General features: G+C 39.1%; 1 protein-coding gene across 1 annotated transcript; it reads left to right on the top strand.

The window, feature by feature from the left end:
* The first annotated feature begins 13,583 nt into the window (after positions 1–13,583).
* Positions 13,584–14,389, top strand: LOC113714025 (beta-amyrin 6-beta-monooxygenase-like). Its single transcript, XM_027237824.1, has 3 exons — positions 13,584–13,589; positions 13,668–13,760; positions 13,874–14,389. The coding sequence occupies exons 1-3, from the start codon at positions 13,584–13,586 to the stop codon at positions 14,387–14,389; spliced, it is 615 nt and encodes a 204-aa protein (XP_027093625.1).
* Positions 14,390–24,708: the final 10,319 nt, after the last annotated feature.

The raw sequence follows: 24,708 nt of genomic DNA, 5'->3' as shown, positions 1-24,708 counted from the left end.
TTGGATTGATGGTTGGTTGAACTCCGGATTCTGACGTGGCCGGTACTGTTCAACATCGGCGTCGATTTTCATTTTTTTTTTATTTTTGTGATTTTCACTTGTTTGCGCTCGTTGGTATGTTCCGGAACGTATTGGATCGACGTAAACTGATCCGTAGTCCTGGCGAGAGCTGGACAGGCAGTCCGCCAACCCCTTTGGTTCGCCTTAGGGGAAGGTGGGGCTGTTACAAGATGATATTGTGTGTGACTTTGGGAGTGATTGAGGAAAACAATGAAGCCATAAATGACTGGAAAAATAGGTAAATACAAAGGGCGTGCTGCCCAAATTTTCGCTCGAGGGCTAAGTTTCTATTTGAATTTGTATATTTTCGTTTGGCAAATACTATGACCGTTTTCCATCTTAAAACATGATCCTTCTTCAATTGGAAACTCCAAATGTTTACTTACGCTTACCAAATAAAAAGGAGTGGTTTAGGGTTTTCTTGGGTATTTTGTCTTCCTTTTTACATGAATTTCGTTAAGACGTTTAGTCTATAAGATCTACTTGAATATGAGATGATTTTGAACCATATAAATGATCCCGAAAATAGTATTTCTTAACCTATCTAGTTGGATTCCAACTTGTCTTTGGTTCAAGTGTTTCCATTGGAAAATTTTATAACCCTTTTGAGTTGGGTTTTACGTTTGGATTATGAAACCCTAGTTATTTTTGTCCACGAGTTCAAATGTCCTCGTTTCACTTTAAAGTCTTTTATACGTTCTACTCATCAATTGTCGAGTTCTTTGATTTCACCTAATTGTTTGTATTAGATGAGCTGTAATATTCTTTCTTGTTTAATCTTAGGTTTTCTTGGTGACTAAACATAATATCCGGAAGGATATTTTGCACGTTGTTTTGCGTATATAGGTGAGTGTTCCTTGTTTGTTATATTTCCTTGACTTATTGGCTTGTTATTATTGATTGATAATGTGTTAAGTGCTTTCAATGATTGTTAAAACGAGATTTCTAGGCGAGTGTGTACTTTATCGCACTCGACCTAAATAAATGTGAAATTTTCAATGATTAAATGCTAGTTGCGCCTGAATGTAAGCCGTTTGGCTGAACTGGGTCCTGCCCTTCATTACTGATCGATTCGAGCCAGAAGCGGACTCGATCGGACGATATGGTGACCCTGGGTGTGAACGTTGGTATACTCGAGTATTATTTTGTAGGTTGGTGGAGCCTAGCCAACGTCCAGGAGGAGGTGAATGAAATGAAACGAACGAACGAACGAGGGTTTTACTTACAAAAATACATTTTCAAACGATTGGAGGAATAAGGGGAAATGTCAGGAGAACTAATGAACGAACGAAAGCATGGCTCCCTGTGAGCCCGTATCCTTTTAATGAATGTGTTATTACCGCTTTCCATTGTAAATGTTTCTTGAATTATTGATACTCTATGTTTAATGTATTGGATTGATTGTTTGGTTATGTGTTCAGAACCTCACTGAGCTTTTAGCTCATCCCTTTAGTTTTGTTTTCCTTAACAGGGAAGGCGAGCCAGGACGGGAGTTTTGGATAGACTGGCCTAGACTAGTTTCTTGGTTTCCTTTTGTAATGGTTCTCGCCCTAGTGCTTGGCATGGGTTGGATGTATGAAGAATTGAGAACCTTTGTATATTCGATGTTTGTACTCTAATGTACATAAGTTTTGCGTTAAGTTTTGGATTGTCGTTATATTTATTCCTGTGCTTTATTTCGATTTTATTTGAGGACTGTAGTGAACGACTGAGTCCCAGCGAGAGCTGGGCAGGCGGTCCGCCAAACCCTTTGGTTCGCCTTAAGGGGAGGTAGGGCTGTCACAACCGATCTGCAGGAACATTCGCTTGGCGATAACAATGAGAGACGACATGAAAAGCATGCCGAAAGGCAAGCAAATCGTCCAGCTCTCGCTGCAATCTCCATGGGCACCTAACAGCCCCTTTAACCATCTGGACTAGTAGCAAGGAGTCGACTCCAAGTGCAAGCAACAAAAGCCTCGCGTGACACACAACTTGACTCCAAATAACAAAGCCTTCAATTCTGAGTGTAAGCTCGACGTCTCACCCCAATAGCCCGCAAAACCTAACATGAAAATTCCCGCACTATTCCGCAACACCCCACCACTTCCACTTTTCCTCGGATTCCCCAAGAAGCAACCATCGGTGTTCAATTTCAGAAGTGTCGAAGTCGGAGGAATCCACCTAACTAACTTGACCTTCGTCGATTTCTTCCACCCCACCAACGACTTGGAAAGTGTCGGCCACGAGTACCGTCCCACCCCCATATCCTTGAAGTGCACTTGCAGAATATCACACAGATCCTAAAGATCAAAGCCGTGTACCTGCATAGCTGACAGCACCTTCCCTTCCCACACCGCCGCATTCCTAGCTTTCCAAAGATGCCAGCAAATCATCGATGGCAACACCTGATACACCAATCTCATCACCTTGTTCTTAACCGGCCGCAGTCACCATTGAATGACCGCATGCTTTACCGTTCCTGCATAGGCAAAGACCCTAGTCTCGACTTGAAAGAAATCCCAGACCTACCGCGGGACCTCACCAGCATAGAATATATGATCAATGGACTCCACCGCTGGGGTTACACAGCAAGCACATCGAGATGGGCTGCACACACCCAACAGATGCAGCGCCTCCATCACAGGCAGACGACCCGACAACATCCTCAACATAAAAATGAGATTTTAGCTGGCAAAGCTATTAACCAAATATTAGATGAGAAAATGGAAGTATTAGAAACCTTGCGAACCAAATTATGTGCAGACGAAATGGAAAAGGAGCCTGAGATATCCAAATCCTACACCATCCTATCGGGCTGCTTAAAGAATACATCATGAGGGTTTATCTACACAATCATAGCGATAATACTGTCCAGTAGCCATTGACGAAGCATTGAGAGGTTCCAGCTCCCATTCAAGACAAAGTCTGCCACTGAATGATCACCAAAAATCTCAACCCGTTGACATAACGACCCTGCACCCAGCCAGTTCTCATGCCAGAAATCAACCATTCCGTTCTGTAACACCCACTGGATATGAGACTCTGCCAAAGGCTGGCACTTGACCAACCTCCTCCAAGTGGGTGATTGAGAAAGCTGAAATTCCGCTTCACATGCATGTAAACCATATAGATATTTCGAATGCAAAAATTCTGCCCAGAGGGACTTACGTTGCCTGAGAGACCACCATAACTTCACCGAAAATGACTCAAACACATCCGGCAAGGCCCGCATGCCGACCCCCCTTCAACAGACGGTTTGCACAGCGACTCCCATCCAATCCAATGGTAACGATTACCCCCCTCCAACCTCCCCTGATACGAACCCGGATCTGAGGATGCCAGCATTCGAACCACAAGCCCAAGACCAAGGTAACGAGTTTGGGGTAAGCGGAGTCCTAGACTATCAAGGGCAGCGCGAGATAGTTTCGAACGGTAGAAGACACCACAATCAGGCGTGTTCCCTGATTGATAAAGTCGACGAACACTTTAGATCCTCTAAATGTGCTCAAGGGTGCTCACAAGAAGCTAGAGAAACTCTCTTAATTTCTGAAAATCCCAAAAGTCCCTTCTCTATGAAATTGAGCAGCCTTTTATAGGCTTACAAAACAACTTAACCTAAGCCTACGCGAAAGAGATAAGTTTCCTAATTGAATTGGAAGACTTCACCAAAGCATAACTAATTACCCTAACATACTAGATATGCCTTAGTAGGCTTACAAGACCCAATTGGAAGCAATAAAACTAGGAAATAATTGGAAATAACGCAAACTGCTAAAACAACTGAATCAGTCCGACGCATTGCACACGAAATCCTTGAACTTTGAATGCTTGGCTTTGGCTCTCTTCATTGGACCCCAACGACCCGTCAATGGGGCATGTAATAGCTTTTGGGCAGCTCCTAAGATTCGTATCATCCCCCTCCTCTTAAAAAGATTTGTCCTCAAATCGTGGAAACGCAAGAATTGGCGACGTGGGCTAATAGCACTTCGGTTATAAGCTCCAATGGAAGGAGGCATAGAACATTGCAAGACCAAGACTTTTGCCCCTTGCTCAACCTGCACAAAAGAGTGGACACTAAACAAAGCAAATGTTAGAGATGAGGGGCGCGAAGCATCGCCCTCAAGTGTAAAGCGCATCAAGAGATTTTGCTTTCTCTCATGGCTAGCAACTCGATTTTCCTTTTTCCATGCATCTTCATGCGCACTCACCGTCCTCAACTTCTCTAGATCTTCGCAAACTTGGCTGGGGGATAATGGGACTAAAGTAATCTTCCTACCATCATGGATAAAAGAATACTTATTAGTTCGACCTTCAAAGGATACATCCTTATCGTATTGCCATGGTCGTCCCAAAATAATGTGAGTGGCTTGCATGGGAACAACGTCACAGATCACCTCATCCTCATACTTCCCTATGCAAATAGGCACCGACACTTGTCTATACACTCGCACATCCCCATCAGCTGTCAACCACTGCAGTCGATAAGGTCGAGGATGTTTCTTGGTTGGGAGGGCCAAATTTTCTACCATGAGTAAACTCGCAACATTGGTGCAACTTCCCCCATCTATAATTAAGCTGCAAATCCTATCCTTAACTTTGCAACGGGTGTAAAAGATGTTCTCCCGTTGAGACCCCTCGTCCTCCTTAGCAAGCATGGTTAACGCCCTGCGAGTGACCAAACATCCTATCTTCCCAGGTAGCGGTGCAATCTCTTCCTCCGAGTCCCCATCACCCGTCAAAAGATGCATCCCTGTATAATCAGACTCGTCATCTGTGGCCACTTCACCATTGTCCCTTATAACCATAATGCGTTGATTAGGGCATTGGGATTGTATATGACCATACCCCTGGCACTTGAAGCATTTTCGATCCCGATTGCGCGAGTTAGAAGCACCATTAAATGGGGTTGGCGCTCCTTTACTTGTACCCGATCCAACTTGGTCCCCTTTAGGCTTGAGTAGAGGAGTTGAGTTTGCAGGCTTCTCCACTTTAGGTCCGGCATTGGTGCTCCAACTTGAAGGAGTTACATGGGACGAAGGTCTAGCGGTACCCCTCCTCTTGATTTGCCTTTCAACTTTCACAGCCTTATCCAACATTTCACTCATATCCATGTAATGTTGGAGTTCAACTATCTCACCAATATCGGATTTTAGGCCATTGAGGAATCGTGCCATAGTGGCTTCAACATCCTCATTCACATCGGCTCTCATCATGAGCATCTCCATGTCTTTGAAGCAGTTCTCCACACTCTTGTCTCCCTGAGTGAGAGTTTGTAGCCGTTGGTGTAACTCCCTATGATAGTAGCTTGGGACAAATCGTCTCCTCATGATTCCCTTAAGTTCTCCCCAAGTTTCTACTGCTCGCTCACCATTTCTCCTCCTACTAGTTCGAAGTTGATCCCACCATGCGGATGCATAATCTGTGAATTCGACGATGGCAAGCTTCACCTTTTGCTCCTCTGAATAGTTATTGCACTTAAAGACAAGCTCAATTTTGCGTTCCCATTCGAGGTATGTCTCAGGATCGGACTTACCCTGGAATGATGGGATGTTGAGCTTAACTTCCTTGATGGATTCATTCCAACCGTTTCTCCTTCCTCGGGCAACCCATGGTTGTAGATCAAACTCGCCATCCTCACTATTAGACGCATCCAACTCAACTTTCCTCGACCTTCCTCTACTCAAACTAGCTCGATTTTTGGATGACTCCAATTGTTCCATCCGTTCGTGCAATGGTTCCATGGAGCTTCTAAGCATGCACCTGAATTCTTCCATCATATCCTCCATTTGAAGTCTTAAATCAAAAAGTTGGGATTCACCTTCGTTTGACATGTTTTAAACCTGCGGGAAATCAATGACAAACAAAGAACCTCACTTCACTCCCTCACAATTTTCTCTCACACTCGTGTATGTCACTCAAATTGGCACGCGCCAGTAATTCTCACCAATTTTCTCAAAGCTCTTGATCACCCACCTTGAGGAAATTTAGAGTGACCTTAGATGAACAATAAACTACCAATAATTCATGCAAGTGCAGCTTAGGCTCCCTTTTTTTTTTGGTGATTTCGAGGACTCAAAAATTCACAAAATTTTTTTTGATAAAAGTGCATAACAAATCTAGGAACTTACGAAGTAACTATAGATTTGGAAACTCAAGAAAAGGAATTCTACCCAATCTTAAGTCAAGGCTAAAATTTAGAAGTCTCCAAAATTCGGTTTTCCAAGAACGTGGTTAGGCGCTAGGCGACTCAGGAAAACTCTCAATAACTGGAATGACCTAATTTTTTTTTTTTGTAATTAAAAGAAACGGATGAACAGTAGCTGCTACAGGACCGTGTGAACAGTACAACTACAGTACCCGTGAACAATGAAGGCGCTACAGTGCCGTGAATAGTGATTTCGAGTTTTTTTTTTCCACAAAGACACGACTAACTGACAATTAGCAACACAAACTGCGGCAGCCCGACAACACAAAAGAATTTAAGAACAAAACCCTAATAATAACTCTAAACAAATACGACAAGAACAAAATAAAAGGGATATAACTTGATACCTTAACCTATGCTCTGATGCTAGCTGATACGAACCCGGATCCGAGGATGCCAGCATTCGAACCACAAGCCCAAGACCAAGGTAACGAGTTTGAGGTAAGCGGAGTCCTAGACTAACAAGGGCAGCTCGAGATAGTTTCGAACGGTAGAAGACACCATAATCAGGCGTGTTCCCTGATTGATAAAGTCGACGAACACTTTAGATCCTCTAAAGGTGCTCAAGGGTGCTCACAAGAAGCTAGCGAAAACTCTCTTAATTTCTGAAAATCCCAAAAGTCCCTTCTCTATGAAATTGAGCAGCCTTTTATAGGCTTACAAAACAACTTAACCTAAGCCTACGTGAAAGAGATAAGTTTCCTAATTGAATTGGAAGATTTCACCAAAACATAACTAATTACCCTAACATACTAGATATGCCTTAGTAGGCTTACAAGACCCAATTGGAAGCAATAAAACTAGGAAATAATTGGAAATAACGGAAACTGCTAAAACAACTGAATCAGTCCGATGCGTTGCACATGAATCAATGGGCCACGTAATAGCTTTTGGGCAGCTCCTAAGATTTGTATCATCCCCCAAAGGAAATTTGCAAATACCTTCTCATGGGCACGCAGCATACCCTTTGGCGGAGTCGAGGCAGCAAGAATGTGAAGAGCATAGAGGATAAGACGCTCCTGATTAAGACCAAACACCCTCCAGGAGACAATAGCTTCTCCTTCCACGTCAAAACTCTACTTGCAACTGATGTGCAGATCTCCGAGAAGTGGCTACTTTTACTTCGCCCAGAATAGAGAGTACAACCAAGATATTTAAGCAGGAGTAACTTGGCATGAAAGCCAGAAATTTGTGACACCACACGTCTACGAGAGGAGCTCAAGGCATCGTGAACAATAAAGCAGCTCTTTTGACAGTTAATCTGTTGCCCAAACGTACCACAATACGTTTCCAGTACCCTCATAACCTGTTGCAAAGTACTCTTAACCCCACTACAAAAGACAATTATGTCATCTGCATAAGCGAGATGCATGATGACAGGACATTTCGAAGGGACCTTAAACGAACAGAAGCCTCTCTGGTCCACCAATAAGTTCAGCAGCCTAGATAAGACCTCTGCCCCAATAACAAAAAGAGCCGGCGAGATTGGGTCACCTTGGCATAGCCCCCAAGTTGACTGGAAAAAGCCACAAGGGGAGCCGTTAATAAGGTCCAAAAACCAAACATTGGAGATTAAATGCCAAATCATATCAATCCACCTCTCCGCGAAACCAAATCGACGCAGCACTTGCAACAAAAAGAGCCATGAGCCACGATCGTACGCCTTGGCCATGTCCAACTTCAACACCACATTCCCCTCCCCGATGAGAATGCCGAATTCCAGAGAGAAGTTCCTGAGCCACCAGAAAATTATCAGACATATGCCTTCCTTTCACAAAGCCACTCTGCTTAGGCGAAATAATCCTAGGCAAAATCCGTGCTAGTCTATCTGACAACCGCTTGGAGATCACCTTATTGATAAAGTTACACAAGCTAATCGGACGAAATTGGGTAAAATCCTGAGGAGACTGGACCTTCAAAATCAACACTATTGAGGTAGAAGAGATACTCCTGGGCAGCACCTCCCCACAGAAAAAACTTACCATAGCCGCGTGGACATCCTCCGCCACAATATCCCATGCACATGTAAAAAACTTACTCGAGAAACCATCTGGGCCAGCCGCACTCTCACCATCCATAGCAAACACCACCGATTTAATCTCTTCCTTAGACGGGACCTCCTCCAACATAGCATTATCCTGGGACGTAACTAATTTTGGTATAACATCAAGAGTGTCAAAAGACTTACTAGGGGACTCTGCCATGAACAAGCGTTTAAAAAAGGTTGTGGCCTCGCCTTCAATATCAGCTGCAGACTCCAGCCACTCCCCATCGGATGACTTAATACGATGAATTACCGACCTTTGGTGGCGCTCTGCCACCACAGAGTGGAAATACCTCGAGTTCCTATCTCCATCCTTTAACCACTTAATCCTCGATTTTTGTTGCCAAAACATATGCTCAAACTCTTGCGACCTCCGAAGTTGAGCCTGTGTGACGGCCCCACCTCCCCCTAGGGCGTACCCCAGGGTTCGGCGGGTCGCCTGCCCAGCTCTCGCCGGGACTCAGTCGTTCACTACAATCCTCAAATGAATTACAATATAAATCTCAAATATTACATCAAATGTTCCCACAATTACACATCCAAGTCTCCAATAATTACATGTCATAAGCGAAGCGAAAACAATTTCCAACTATACATAAAATGATTCCAAATCCAAACTGTACAAGATATATGCCATCCAGTCACGTGAACAAGTACTACAAGTCCTTCCTTCGCCACGAGCCCTGTGGAGGGGAATAAAATATTTTTGGGGTGAGCTAGAAGCTCAGCGAGTAACCATTAAAATCAGTAATCAAATCGGTTTCACAATAGTTCATTTCAATGATGTCATAAATCAATGATGACAAGAATCAAATGATAAGTCCAGAAACAATTACAACATTTACAATACATTAAAATGGAGTATCAATAATTCAAGAAACATTTACAATGGAAAGCGATAGTAACATTCATGAAAAGATATGTTCGTTCTCCTGACATTTCCTCCTTCCTTCAAACTTTTGAAAATTGCATTTTCTTTTCTTTTATAAATAAACCCCTCGCTCATTTGGTCATTCATTTCATTCACCAGACTCCACCAACCTCCACCAACCTATAAAGGTAATACTCGAGTATACCAAACGTTCACCCAAGTCCCTAATCGCCCGACCGAAACCGTTTCTGGCTCGAGACGACCGGTAACAAGGGGCAATGGTCAGTTCAGCCCAAAAGGCTTACATCATGCGCAACTAGCATTTCAATAATTAAATCCTTGAAAATTGCACAGTTATTTAGGTCGAGTGCGATAAAGTACACACTCGCCTAGAAAACTCATTTTGGAAATCATTCAAAGCACTTAACACGTTATCAATCAATAATACAAGTCATGAAGTCAAGAAAATATAGCAAATAAGGAACACTCACATGCAAGCACGCATGATATGCAAGAAAACAGTTCAAAAGTAATTTTGGAAACAGTTTAAAGGTAAATAATGCAAGAAAACGGTACAAAAGTAACTTTGGAAACAGTTCAAAAGTAAATAATGCAGGAAACGGTTCATAAATAACTTCAGAAATAGTTTGAGGTCACTCACCTCCATGGCTCAGAAATCATCCATCATGTAACATTGCCTTGCTCAAATCCAAGTCTTAGATCACAAACTCAATGTAAACAAGTCCTTTAAAAGTTCGGACAGCACTTCCCCTAAATTTGCTTACTTTTCCAGCCATCATGGCTTCATTATTTCTTCAGCCAGTCCTAAAGGTACACACACAACAACAAGTTCCTCCAATAGCCATTCAGCAAGCTCCAAGTTGTACTAGTACAAGTCAAGCTAGGGAAAAGTCCGGAAATGAAAGTTAAGCTCAAAACCAGAAAAACAGTTTTGACGTCATTTTGCGGTAATGGTACCAAAGGCGCTACGATTGTCGGATGAAGGTACAAGATACACCGTTTCGAAACTAAGAGATAGGGCTACAATATTACAGAAGATCACTCAACCCAGTTTCGAGTGTAACAAGGTCAAAAATGCAAGAAACTATACCAGAATGACAAAAACATATTCACAGAACGCATTCTAGCGGAAACATCATAAATCAGGCTATCCAAGTCCAAATCCAGAAATTCCAAAACCAGATGAAAGCTAAGAAACAGGGCTACAATACATCAGAAGACCTCAACAACCAATTCCAAAGCATTCCCAACCAAAATAACCCATTACAGAAGCAATTCCCAAATTCAGGTAAAACCAGGGCAGCAAGGGTAATTCCATCTTTTCTCAAGTTACGCAACTCCGATTGACCTGAAATTTTCAGACACCTCTACAATATCATTCCATACAACTTTCATGAAGACCACTCAGTCTAGTTCTCACCCTAACTAGGTCATATTTACCAAAACAGCCCCAGATTTTCTAGTTCGAAGCTCACTGTGGCAGTCCTGATTCATTCAGTCATAACTCAGCACACACAACTCCAAATCAGGTAATTCCAAAGCCATTTAAAAGCTAAGATACAAGGCTAGAATTCGTAAGAAGACATCAACAACCAAATCAGTAGTATTCCCAGTCAAACTAATCAATTACCAAAGCTGATTTCCAGGTTCGGACAGAAACAGGGCAGCAGGGGTATTTTGGTCTTTTCACAGGCTACCGAACTTGGATTGAGCTGAAATTTTGTAGGCAACTATAAAATCTCATTCTCTACAACTTTCATGTTTTGTGCTAAGGCCAATTCAGCCTCTAACTATGATGAACAGTGTCAGGCAGAATTGGGGAAATTGAAAACCCTAATCTGGAAATTTTTGCATTCAAGTGCTAATCTTCCACTAAAACATCTCATTAGCCATCACAAGTCATTAATTTAACAAAATCAAGATCAAAGAAAGGATGGTTAGACATGATACCTTGAAATATCAAGAAAGGTGATGGCTTAGGGATTTTTCTTCCAAAACAACTCCACCAATAGCTTCAATCTTCCTTAGCTAGCAAGTTTTATGGAGTGATTTGCAATTTAATCGGTTAGAACTCAAGATTGGAGGAAGAAATTGAGGTGCAAGATGCTGGATATTCTCTCTATTTCTCTCAAAATTTCGTCCATCATGCTTACAAGAAGAAGAAATGATGAAAACAAAAGGTTTGGTCAAGATAAGAAGAAGAAATCATGGTCTTAGTCAAAGGTCCAACTTGCAATGGGTTTGTGACACTTGGCCCTTCTAGTATTTTCTTTAATCTTTTGGCTTCCAATGGTTACATCATATAACCACCCTCTAATCATTTCCTAGCACCTTGTAAAATAATAACACTTAGCACACAATTCACTTAGTCACCAAAATTATATCACACTAGCGGGTCCCACGTCCGGTATAAGATCTTAATTTCTCAAAAACTAATTGATACTAGAAAAATCATTTTAAAACTATCTTTGCTCATAAACTTTATCTGGGGAATTTTTCTAATCAAGAAAATGTAGAAAAGGCGGGCGTTAAAAAAATAAACCCTAGAAAATTAGAAAATTTCCGGGTTCTCAAACTCATTTTTTTTCGGGGCATCACAGCCTGAGCCTCACGTAACACCACTAGATTGGCCTCAGATGGATCAGCATCATAGCTCAACTCAGCATTGAGTGCACAGTCTTCCGCCATCTTCACCGAATCAAAGATATCGCCAAATACCTCGTGAGACCAAGTGCGTAACACTGCCTTGACACTCCGCAGCTTAGCCACCAGGACCGTTAATGGAGGCCCCGAAAAACCCACGTTCCAATTGCACCGCACTACATCCAAAAACTCGGGCTTAGACGTCCAAAAATTAGTAGATACACAATCATTAGTAGAATTCTTTACACACAATAAAAATCACCAGTTACTTTTTTGACACAATCAAAGAATTAGTTAATTATTTCTAAATATTTCTGGTTGATCAAATAAATAGTCATTTGCTTTTGGTGTGTTGTAAATAAAACATAGCTAATACACAAAGTGATACAAAAGCATTAGACACAACAAAAACACCAGTTACTTTTTTGACACAATCAAAGAATTAGTTAATAATTTCCAAATATTTTTGATTGAACAAATAAATAGTCATTTACTTTAGGTATGTTATAAATAAGCCATAGGTGATTCACAAAGTGATACAAAAACATTAAACACAATGGAAATTACTAGTTACTTTTTTTACACAATCAACGAATCAGTTACTTATTCCAAATATTTTTGGTTGATCAAATAAATAGTCATTTTCTTTTGGTATGTTATAAATAAACTATAGCTAATTCAAAATGTGATATAAAATCATTAATCCAAAAATTTGGAATAATGTATTGGTAAGAAAGGATTATTTAATAAAAGAATAGCAACAAAGGGCATCATATACATTTATGATATTTTTTTAATAGTAGTTTGTTTTCATTCTATCCTTGCATTATGTATTGAAGGTAAAAATTAGTGTGTTACAAGTGCCAAGAAAAGTCTAATAAAGAAAGGTGGTTTAGGTTGCGTGTTCTAGAGAAGCATATTGGACTTTTAAAAGGATAAGATCCCCACTCTCCCATATTTAACTTTAGAATTCTATTTTTTTATGACCAAAGTCAAAGTTATATTTTGAAGTCAATATATTTATCTACTTATATTTTTAAATTAAATCGCAAATCTAGGAGAGGGATGCTAACCTTTAAATTTGATAAATAGAAAAGTAGATACATAGAGGGGGTTTTGGAGTCTAAGTTCTCAAAAGTTACAAATAAGCATAAGTTACAAATAAGCATAGCACAACCAAATCATTAACTCTAAGGAAATTGAATATAAACAATGTGCATTCAATCTAATCTAAGAACCCTTAAATGAGTAGGAAAATCTTGAAGTCCATATAGAACATTAGTTGCTTTACAATTTTGTAATTTGAAAAAGTATTCTACATACAAATATGTGTGTAATAAATGAGTATTTTGAATTTTGATAGTTGTTGATAGGAAGGGTATAGGAAGGAGTGGGCAAGTTTAGTGTAAAAAAAAAAGAGTATTTTGATTTCATGTGTGACATATTTAAATTTATTCGGTGGCAATTTATCGATACACAATTTCCACTTATCTCCATAAAAACTTGTATTCCTACAAATAGAGGGAGCATACTGTTGCACTTTTTCTAAGCATTAAACCAAAAGTCAATTCGATGAATGCTGCGTTAATAAGATCAACATGCTTGACAGTATCCAAATTGCATAGTATGTTCCACACACACACCAAAAAAAAAAAACAAAAACAAAAACATGCAGCGGTTCATAAATAAGTAACACCACTAGTTATTGCCACATATCATATAACTCTTGCTTCTTTTTTGCCTGAAGACAAACAACCATGGAGGTTTTTCTCACTTCTTTCTTGATCCTCATTAGTTCTCTTTGTTTCTCTGTTTATTTACATCTTTTCTCACAATCGCAGCTCAAAACTACCACCAGGTGCACTGGGATAGCCTATTCTTGGAGAAAATTTGAAGTTAGCCGCATCAGGCCAGAGAAGTTTATTCAGGAGAGAGTGAAGAAGTATTCAAAACCTCCTTACTTGGAGAAAAAATGGCAGTATTTTGTGGAGCAGTAGAAAACAAGTTTTTATTCTCTAATGAGAACAATCTTCTAGCAACTTGGTAGTCTGCATCACTAATCAAGCCTTTACAATTTCTGTCTCCTGGAGAAAATTCCTTGAAGGAATTCACTGCAAAAAATCGTAGTTCTATTGAAGAAATTCTGAAGCCTCAAGCTCTAAAACATTATATTCCAATCACGGATTCTATGGCTCGTGATCAGCTCGAGACTAATTGGGCTCCTTTTAAAGAGGTGAAGGTTTATCCTTTGTCCAAGAAGTATACATTTTCATTGGCCTGTAGATTGTTTTTGGGCGTTGAAGATCATAAAGTTGTTAAAACATTGTCTAATTCCTTCAATGTTGCTTTATCTGGGATGTATTCTATCCCAATTGATTTGCCTGGGACGGCTTATAATAAAGCTTTGAAAGGAGGCAATTTAGTAAAGGATGAGATTTTAAAGATCTTGAAGAAGAGGAAAACAGAGCTCTTAGATAATAGGAATATTGCTGCTGAAGGTTTAGACATGTTATCTCGTTTGCTGCTTCAAAGTGATGAAAATGGTAGTTTCTCTAAGGAATAATATCATGGGACTTCTGGTTGCTAGCTATGATACCACAAGTGCTGCAGCAACCTTTGTCTTGAACTATCTTGCAGAACTTCCCCACATTTACAATTAGGTCTATAAAGGTAATACCCGAAAATGGTTTTGACCCTTCAAAATCTTCTCCACTACTTTGATTAGCAAGGCTTCAATTTAAATATTTGTATCTTTTAATTCAAAATTTCAGATTCAACTTGGTAAGCTAATATCCAATAGCTTAACTAATTTTGGAAACTTCTTGCATTGAGAAGAGATGGTGGAGATTTTCGAGTCCAAAGGTCCTCAAAAGCTGCTGAATTGGAATGATGTTCGAAAGATTAAGTACTCTTGGTGTGTGGCATGTGAAGCGATAAGATTAACACCACCTGCCCAAGGAGCCTCTAGAGAGGCCATTACAGATTTCACGTATGCTAGCTTCACGATTCCAAAAGGATGGAAGGTAATGATACAATGTTAATTATCACTTCCAATTCCAATCAATTTTAATTGATGCTAGAGCAACAAAATTTGTAAATGTTCTTTCCTTCAAAGTTTTAAATCATTTTCGGGTATAAGTTTTAAATCTTCGAAGGAAAAAGTACTTTAATGTTACCTCTAGGAATATTACCCGCTGAATTGTGGAGCATCATCAAGTAGCATTGTCTGCAATTCTTTTGTGTCAAGCCTTTCATGAGGAGAAATGCTAACACAAAGCATAGAGATCTTAAACATTGATAACATTTGTTGATGAACCTCTGCAGATGTGTTTCTCACCTAGGATCAAGGATTTCATTCAAGTGATCATGTTCAATTTTGTCCTTTACCCATTTCACCAACACTATTCCTTCATTTACAGCTTGTTTGCCTGTTAACAACTCCAGCAAAATAGCTGCACAACTAAAGATATTGCCATAGCTGGTAATTCTCATGATGTATGCATGGTCTGCCGTGGGCATATATAGAGATGTAAAATAAGACATAATATAGAAAGAAACATGTATCGAGGACTGCAAGAATCACATTGATTGACGTATCATTTCTTCTTTTAAAGATCTTGTTGGTTCAAATGATCGTTAAATTTGTTGCTGCTGCATGTCTCAAAGTAACCATTCTAGTATTACAATTATTAACTGCCTGAATAAGTAATCACTAGCATTTTCCCATATTAAGTTGTAATTTTTGTATACTCCCATCTACTTTTATGCAATCATTCATGTCTTTCTAAGTTTTTTATCTGACATTGAAATATTCGCTTCAAGGTTATAGACAATGAGATCTTTTCTTGACCTTTTTATCTGAGGAATACAGTTCAAGAATTTCCATTTTAACAAACCAGATGGAGATAACATTGCCTGGAGTGGACATAAGCCACTGCTCCAGCCACTGCTGGAAGGGTTTCCAAGCTCTTTGAAGTATCAATAACTTTAGTGAGCTCAGCATCTTGTATTAAAGGCTTTGAAAGTGATCTAATAAAGATACTTCAAAACTCTATTTGCTTGTCTGACAAATGAATATTTGTTTTGGATGCATCTGCTAAGGCCTTTTATGATCCTTGAGGTTACTAGAAGGTAACTTGGTAAACTCCAAACCTGAATCTGTGGACCGGGATGACTAATTGGGGATATCTCTGGTAAAGTTTGAAAATAAACATTGATGAAGCAATGCCTGTATAGGGTTAAGGGGGCAGAAGCACTTTCTTATGTGAGCTGAGTACAGCCTGTGGCCTAGGTAAAAATTAGATGAGCCAGAATAATGGTACAAGTTTCCTACTACTCTTTAGTACTTAAGTGCGGCAAATTATGCTTTTAGGTCCACCAAAATTGATTATTGTTAATCATTACAAGCCCTTTGCCTCTGCTTCCTCTGTTATGGAGGCTCAAATATGCCAGTAATTGAAGAAAGCTAGAAATGTTACATTACTTGAGTTGGATGCTTCAACCTTCCAATGGTATCTAGAAATTTTCCCTCAAATCAAGTTACAAAAGTTTCACTTCAATCAAGGTTCAAGAGTTTCTCAAAGTTATTAGGTTATATGGAAGTAAAAATTGCAGATTAACACTTTTTCCGATGTCCCAAATTCTTGAATCTTTTTGAACGGACAAATTCTGACTTACAGGTTAAAGTAACACTACAACAAAAATGGCCTTTCCTGTGCTGGTTTGTGTCATTATAGCATTCCTATCATGACACTTATTATCAACTCAATAATATATATTCTAATTTTTTTATTTTATCTGATAAAAAATAATAATATGCCTTTAAACTACCTATCATGACACTTGAGAAAATGAGAGATGTACCAAAAAAAAAAAAGAAAGACACAAAACGACATCGTTTGATTTTGGCAAAAGATTCATTTGCCAAAACACTCAGTGAAATACTCAAAAGTTTCTCGTCTCTCTCACCTCTCCGCAAACAAGCTACTCGGTGGATGTGGTCGTATGTTTGTACTAGCAACCTCCTCTTTCAAGAATTCTGTGTCTTCTTCGTTTGTCAGACTCCGATATTGAATTAGGTATTTGTCCTCGTCAAATTGTTTGATGACAGTTGCAGGAATCCAAGCACCTTGAAAACCATCTTCATCTATTCTAACTTCAACTGTTGTCCCTCGGCTAAATTTCTCCTATACTGTTTCTTTGCCAGGCTTCCGTTTGGCTGGTAATATTGACACTTTTTGCAATCCGAAAAACAGTAAATTTTTAAGCTAAAATTGGACTGATTATAAACAACCAGACAAAAACAAGCAGCTATGTGATAGTTAAGACATCTGGAAGGGCAGGCAAGGAGTGAAAGTTAGAAGATTGGAGTTCAATATTGGCAAAGCGGGAAGAGGTTGGCATATGTTGTTAAAAAAGAAAAAGTGGTAAACACAATGAAGCTATTGTCCATAACCTGTTCGATAAATTGTTAATTCCCCCTTGTATTTCCTTTTTTTCTGAATTTCTTTTAATGTTGTGGCATTTTCCCTTAAAAGCAAGATTACAAAGGCTATTTATGTCTTCTAAAATTGCATAGAGTAGGACGAACAGCTAGGTTGGGATGGCAAGGAAATGCTATTGTGTTTTTGTTACCAAAGGTTTGGCATTTGTTGTATGACTTGTATGTCTTGTTTATGCTTTCTACAGAACATCATTTATGAAGTGCTTTATAGTTGAATGCTTTCTTTCCTGTATGTTTGAACAGGAGGAAGCATATGTTGAGTTCCTTTGAGTAAGGAGGGTTCCACTTGAAGAGAGAAAAAGCCCAAATGATATTTGTGATATTGTCCCACAGGTTGTTCATGAACTTATGTTTGAATCTTATTCTTTTCATTTCTGCATTTTTGGCCTTTATACTGGCTACATAAGGACCACCCCCTTCCTTTTCTACATGCATGTGAGTATTGCTGGAGAGAGTGGATTTTTTTTTTGGGTTCGAAGGAGGTAATTCTGTGAGGCTATTTTGTGCTAGTGATTTATGCAAATACCTCATACAAAAAGGCTTGTGTCTGGAATACCTTATGTAGAGTTTCTGCTTGATGGCTCCTTTACTTTAAAGTTTCTTCTCTCTATGTTAGTTTACATAGGTATGGGTATATGCATGAGTATGTGTACCTCTTTGCTGAATCCTGGTGCCACCAATGATATGGCTTTGTTGTAGGAGAGGAAAATGAGGAGAAGCCAAGTGGAGCATTTAGTTATCATCTAATGAAGTGTAAATTATGACAAAAAAATACATTCCCCTACTTTTCAAATTTCCTTTTATGATGCTAGCCACATCTAACTATGTTAATTTTCCAGCACCTGATGTCATCAAATATATTGATTCTTGCCCAATACTAATCCTTGCTTTGGTGCCATGAGTAACAGTGAGCTGCAGCTTAAACATAACTTTGATCTGTTTGGTGGAAAATACCTCACCATTAATTCTGTATCTTAGATACACTTTGGTTTATGGTGTCAATAAAATGATTGGAATTGCATTTTGCAGATAAGGTCAGCTACAAAAACGGATCGTGATGTCATGGAAAAAGGGCTTAGAGCCTTGCATTTTGTTTCCTATATTCGTGCATACAAAGAGCATCACTACTCCTATATATTCAGGCTAGTGAATTTTATGGTATACGCTCAATAGGAATCTTGTTTTTTCTTGGAAAACTCATTGTTCCTTTCTGCAGGTGGAAAGAACTTGAGATTGGGAAATTGGGCATGGGTTATGGCTTATTGCTGCTCCCTGCAACGCTTGACCTGAAGCATCACAATCTTTCTACTGAAGGTTTTACACCACTTGAAGATATAAGCCTTGATGAGATCAAGTACAAGTAAGAATCTTCTCAAAGCTTTCAGCTTACTTCATAGGATTTGACATACTTGCTATTAGTTAATCATTTTGCTCTTTTAGTTCTGGAATTTCCTTTGGCTTTGGGATTTTCCATTTTTTTTCTTTTTGGGTGGAGGGTAGGGTGGGGATGTGAAATGTCAGCTTAACCTAGTCCTGCCCATCGAGTCAAGAACTATATATTTGGGTCTGCCACCCAATTGTGGTTTTATTAGCCTCATCTCGTCAAGGAGAGTTGGATCCTTTCGAGGCAACAACTTGAATATGCTAGTTATCAACACGCATTGAGAAATTTAGGATGCTACTATATGAATGTTCTAGTGAAATTTGTTGTTGCATTTACTTGGTTGATGCTAAAAATTAAGCTTATTATCCTGAATCATTCAAACAAGAATGAACATGCTAATTGTCCTACTGGACTCTCTTTTTTAGTATACAATGCACTAGATAATCGGTAAATCCATTATGCAGGGATAAATCTCGTGAGAAACAAAGAAAAAAGAACTTGCAGGCAAAAAAAGTAGCTGAACAACAATAGAAGGTACAGAAGCCAAAAGCAGCCTCAACCACTACATCCACTGTAATGAGGAAGAAAACAGCCAGTCAAAGACAGGCTTAATCAGTTGAGGATGATGACCAGATGGCACAGGAATACTGCTTATTGAAAAAGCTAAAAAGGGGTGCTATAAATGAAAGTGAATTTGCCAAATTGACTGGAACTGAAGATTTGCTTTGAGACTGCTTGAAGCTTGTCTACTGGTAGAATATCAGCCAGCTGCGAATGGGAGCACCTTAAATAAGCATTAAGGTAGAAAGAGAGTCTTTCAAGTTTGTGCACATGAGAATCTTTTAGTACTTGTTTGGGATTTTAGTACTTGTTACCGACTTTTAGTTCAACAAATTATATTTAAGCATTGACTTTTACTTTTAAATTACTATATGCATTCTGCTCTTTGGGATAATTTTACAAGTCCTTTGGGTTTCTGATTGACGGAATGTACAGTAGGGAGCACTACCTGCAGGTTACTTCTATATAAAAAAAAAACCTCTTGGCAATTAAAAGTGTCAGCATAGCTCAGCTATCTTAATGTGGTACTACAGCTATCTTGACATTTTCGATTATCAAAAAAAGGGATTTTGGTTGGCAGATGGGATGATATAACAGCATAATATTCTTGACACATTTGAATGCTACGAGCCTATCCCCACATTGGAAGGGATGACACTCGTCCGAGGTATGAGGAAAGGTAAAGTGTCAGGTTAGATTATCTATACTAACACTTTTAAATGTCATTAAAGGTCATTTTTGTTGTAGTGTAAAGATTGATGACGCTGTTTGATATATTGGTAAAATTTCTCCTTGCATGTCTTGCTGCTTATTGGTTGATCATTATATATGTTGAGTTCTTTCTTTGACTTTTTGTTTGGCAACGAGACAGGCCTTGTGGTGGAGTACATCTCAAAGGTACGTTCTATGTGCAGGTTATTGTTCACTGCTCATTGCATTTAAGCTTGTTTGTTATTAAAAGGTTAATTTACATGTCCATCTCAATGGCCATGACTTATCTGATAGGTTGGAATGTGAGCTATTCATTGGACCATAGTGCCAATTTAATCTATTTTTTGGGTTAGATTCTTGCATGCTTTGCTATTAATTGAAACATGTCATTTGTTGTGTAAGTGTAACAAATATTGGAAAGTGATATATCCATTGCTTTAGCTTCAGTTTTAATAGTTAATGCAAATTGGAACTGTGAAAATGCAACTAGATAGTAAGAAGATGATTGAACGGGAATTGGAAATGAAATCTCTTATTGGTTTTTATATTGACTGGAAAAATAGGTGAACTTCAAACACAATGAAACCATCTAATATTTTGTGAACTTTTACTTCTTTTACAGATTGCACTAATGTGCTCTTCAGTACGTGACATGAACTAAAGTTTGGGGATGCTAAACTTACCTTCCTGATCATGCAAATTTTTGTGAAGTAACATATACAAAAGTGGATTAGCCAATTATGAATTTATAGGGACCAATCAACTCTTGTATCACCTCATGTTCACAAAATTATGTTAGATTGCATTGCAGAAAAATTTGTTAAATAAAGTTATTACACCGACTAGGAAAATAACTACAAGTGTTCTCTCTTGTTTGTGTTGATGTTACACTAAGCAATTCATTTGTTGTAAATTTGCATGATTATATCACAGGCTTAACCAAAAATCAGGGTGTGAGAACCCTCACTTTAAAACACAATTTTTCTAAATTACATGTCTTGCCCTAAGATTTAAATCACATATAACATGTCCTTATATTGCATTTTACATGCATTATAACATTTCTTTACATTGCACTTTATTATTCTTATTTGGATTGTAAAATTTCCTTGAGTTGGTTTCATTTTATTTCACCACACACACTTTGACCAAGTGTCCTTTTATTAGTGGTAGGGACTTTATATAATAATTTAGAGGTGTTAAATAGGTATTGGTACATTTGGAAGGGTAGAAGCATCATTAGTCAAAGATTAAGGGATGAAAGAGTCAAGATTGGGCCAAGTGGCAAAACCCTAGCCATCCACCTTGTTTGACCAAAGGATTAGAGGAATTTTAAACCAACTTTTCTTCATTTTTTTCCTCCAAAAATTCGGCCATCTTGAAGCTTTTCAAGGAAGGAAGAAAACTCCATCTTCTTGCTATTCCAACCTTAGTTTGATCTTGAACAAAAATCATAGGACCAAGAGCTTGAGTTGGTGAGTGATTGGCCTTCAACCCTAGAGTGTGTTTTCAAGCTTGAAGCTTTTGGTTTAGTGGTTGTTTTGGGTGACTCAAGCGTCTTACAAGAGAGGTATGTGATCCTTAATCTTTGGTTTTATGGTGTTGTACCAAGTATTTAAAGGTTTGAGGGCAAACTAGAGGTAGCATGGATGTTGTTTGTGGTGAAAACTCTTGAACTAAACAAGTGGTCGTAGGGTTAGTTAGTTTGTCTATCATGTGTTTGATGAAATGTTTGAGTTTTGTTCATAGCTTTCCTTCATGTATTAAAATGTTTGGGACCTTTTTGAGTTAGAGACAACACTTGACATGATGTTTAAGTTAACTACCATGTAAGGGTGAAGGTTGGTGAGATAAAAGAACTAGTGGACTGTTTTGTCTTCCTTGGCTGACCGGCTTTGAAGTGGGAGGTTTCTCCCTGATTTTGTGATTCTTTTGCACCTTATTTAAGCCTAAGAATCTTGGCTAAACATTGGTTCAAGGTTTGGTGTGAATTAATATGGAATTTAAGCAAGTAAAGTGGTTGTTTGGACCATTAGTGGACTGTTTTGGTTCCTTTTAATGACTAGACTGTTATGGTTCTTTTAATCATTGTTGTGTATTGCATTTTTGAGCTCCAATGGTACTAGATAACTTTCTCCCCTGTATATGAACCATAGGATATTGAATTGGATGAATTTGAGCCAAAACAAGTGAAGTTAACATCAAGAACTAGTGTAATTTTTCTAGGGTTTTAGGGCTGAGCAGGATTTGAAAATCAGCCAATTTGTTCGAGCTACTAGTACTGATAGAAGACAAACTAAAGTGTGTATTTGGTACCGTTAAAATTCCTGTCTGTCTAGTTTCCAATGCCGCTGACAGCACCTGTTTCCAACCTTCCTACACTGAGATATAGCAATTTTCCCGAGACTGCGCGGGTGCGACTATTCTACCCGCGAAGAAAACTTTGAACTTGAATGAAACTTTTCTTTTGCTCAACTTTCTTGCACTTGTCAAACTTGTTTTCTCATGAACTTTTACTGCATTTTGGGCCTAACTTGCATGGTTAATTGAGTAGATTTAACCATTCACTTGGTCACCTAATGAGCTCACTTTTGGTTTGGAATTGAACCAAGTTTGCTAACGATTTCACTCGTTGCTATAAGATTGGGAAACGGTGGTGAACGTAATCGAGGGACTTGATGTTTGAACACTTCATTACTTGATAGATGAATGTTCCATTACCTGTTAACTGTCTATATGAAATATCTGTGTACTTTATTGGTGACTGCTTGAGCCAACATTGTTTTGATAAATATTGAGGCGAGTGTGTACTTTATCACACTCAACCTCCCACGATTCCACTGAGACTCTATATACTGCTATTATGAGATGTGATTTCTCTATATATGACTATGTTTGAGTTGATTTGGTTGATATCCTATCAACTACCGCCACTGTTTGGGTACCCAACCTCATAGGTGAGTCGGTCATATCGAGCCAGCAAGAATTTGGTCGAGAAAGCAGACAAACCTTAAGGACTGTTTACTGAAACTGGAAAATGGTATACTCGAGTATTACCTACTTACTGTTTGAGGAGTTCGGGCCCGGTAAGGGGATTGATTGGTGGACGAAAATTGGAGAAAGTGGAGCTCTACGAACATTGCATTCTTTAAATGCAAACATTGACGGAGAGTCAACGGATTCTTGTATGATCAAGCTCAAGTGGATTTAGCTTTTGGAAGCCACCCGTATCCTTGAATTGAATCGTGATTACATTGTTGTAGTACAATACTGTGTTTACTTGTTTACCTTACATCTTTATCTGGCTATGTACGTATCTATTTATTTGGAACCTCACTAAGCTTTAGCTCACCCCACTCCCTTTGTTTTCCTTAACAGATGTGGGATGGACATAGGGGCAAGAACTTTCAAAACTTTATCTTTTGCTTGAACTGGAACTTCGAGTTGTAACCTTTTGCTTAGTTAACTTTACTTTTAACTCCTGTAAGCTTGAATTCATAAGTTTGACTTATGTTATGTAATTGTAGTGTGGAGTGGTAAGTTTGATTTTTAGATTGACATTCTAAGTTTGGAAAGTTGACTTGATGATTATATGCCATTAGGGTTTGTACGCTCATGATTTGAAGCTATTTCTCTAGTTGTCTTGAGTTGCTAGTTCTTTGATCGACCGAGTCCCGGCGAGAGTTGGGCAGGCAGTCCGCTGATACCGTAGGGTTTGCCCTATGGTAAGGTGGGGCTGTCACAGGTGGTATCAGAGCCTAGGTTTGAATTGGCCTGGGCATGTTAGGAATTTTTGACTTGAGAATTATATTTGATTATGTCCCCTTAAGAGTACTTAAGTTTTCTCTACACTTGTGTAGGATGGATGGACATAGTGGCCTTAGTGATAGTCTAGTTGGCGAGCTACCCCATGGAGTACTCCCAATGATTAAGTACCAGATTAGGCTCGGAGGTGCTACCATACGCTGGAGTCCAGCCAATCGTTTTTGACGTTGCGAGTGCCGCCATACTTATGCCTATCTTAATACCGTAGTTTTGGCCGTGGTAGAGGAAAGGGAGGCCGTAGCGAGGGACAATGCTAGGATTCAAACTGAAGTGATTCAAGTAAAGTAAACTAATAAAATGCAAGCCGAGCTGATTAAGGAGCTCGAGTATGATATGGTCGAAGGCTAGGAAATGATTGATGATCTTTGCGCGCAGTTGGGGGAAGCTCACGAGCGCATGGTTACGAGAGCTATGAAGGTGAGGACTAGAGCCGAGTCGATCCTGAACATTTGTGATGGCCTACTTGGAGATGTGAGCGATGATGCGGCTTCCCACGTTTGAGGCAAGGCAGGAGCTGAACCTGCCCAGGATGGGGGGTCAACTAGTCCCGCAGCAAATTAGGTCTTCACTTCTAGGTTACTATTGTGGATGATTTTGACCATTGTACATAGAAAGGATAGAGGATGTGGTGACTTGGTGGTTGTACAGTTCTCTTTTGACCGCGTACACTGGCTTGTGCATGATATGACTTGATGAACTGTGCCTGTATTATTGAGGCTCGTACTTGATACTTCTGGTCTTGTTAGCTTGTAAATAATTGCTATGAGCCTTTGAATGTATAATACTTTGACTTTTAACTTTTGACTTTGACTTTGACTTGACTTTATTTCGAATTGGCATTTAACTACTTTGTGCTTTCCCTTACTTCATGATTTCGACTTCATTTTTTTCTCTTTGA

Source organism: Coffea arabica, chromosome 10c (genome assembly GCF_036785885.1).
Source record: "Coffea arabica cultivar ET-39 chromosome 10c, Coffea Arabica ET-39 HiFi, whole genome shotgun sequence".
Classification (NCBI taxonomy): Eukaryota; Viridiplantae; Streptophyta; class Magnoliopsida; order Gentianales; family Rubiaceae; genus Coffea; species Coffea arabica.
Note: the sequence above shows the minus strand (reverse complement) of the source record. Positions and strands in the feature narration are given on the sequence as shown.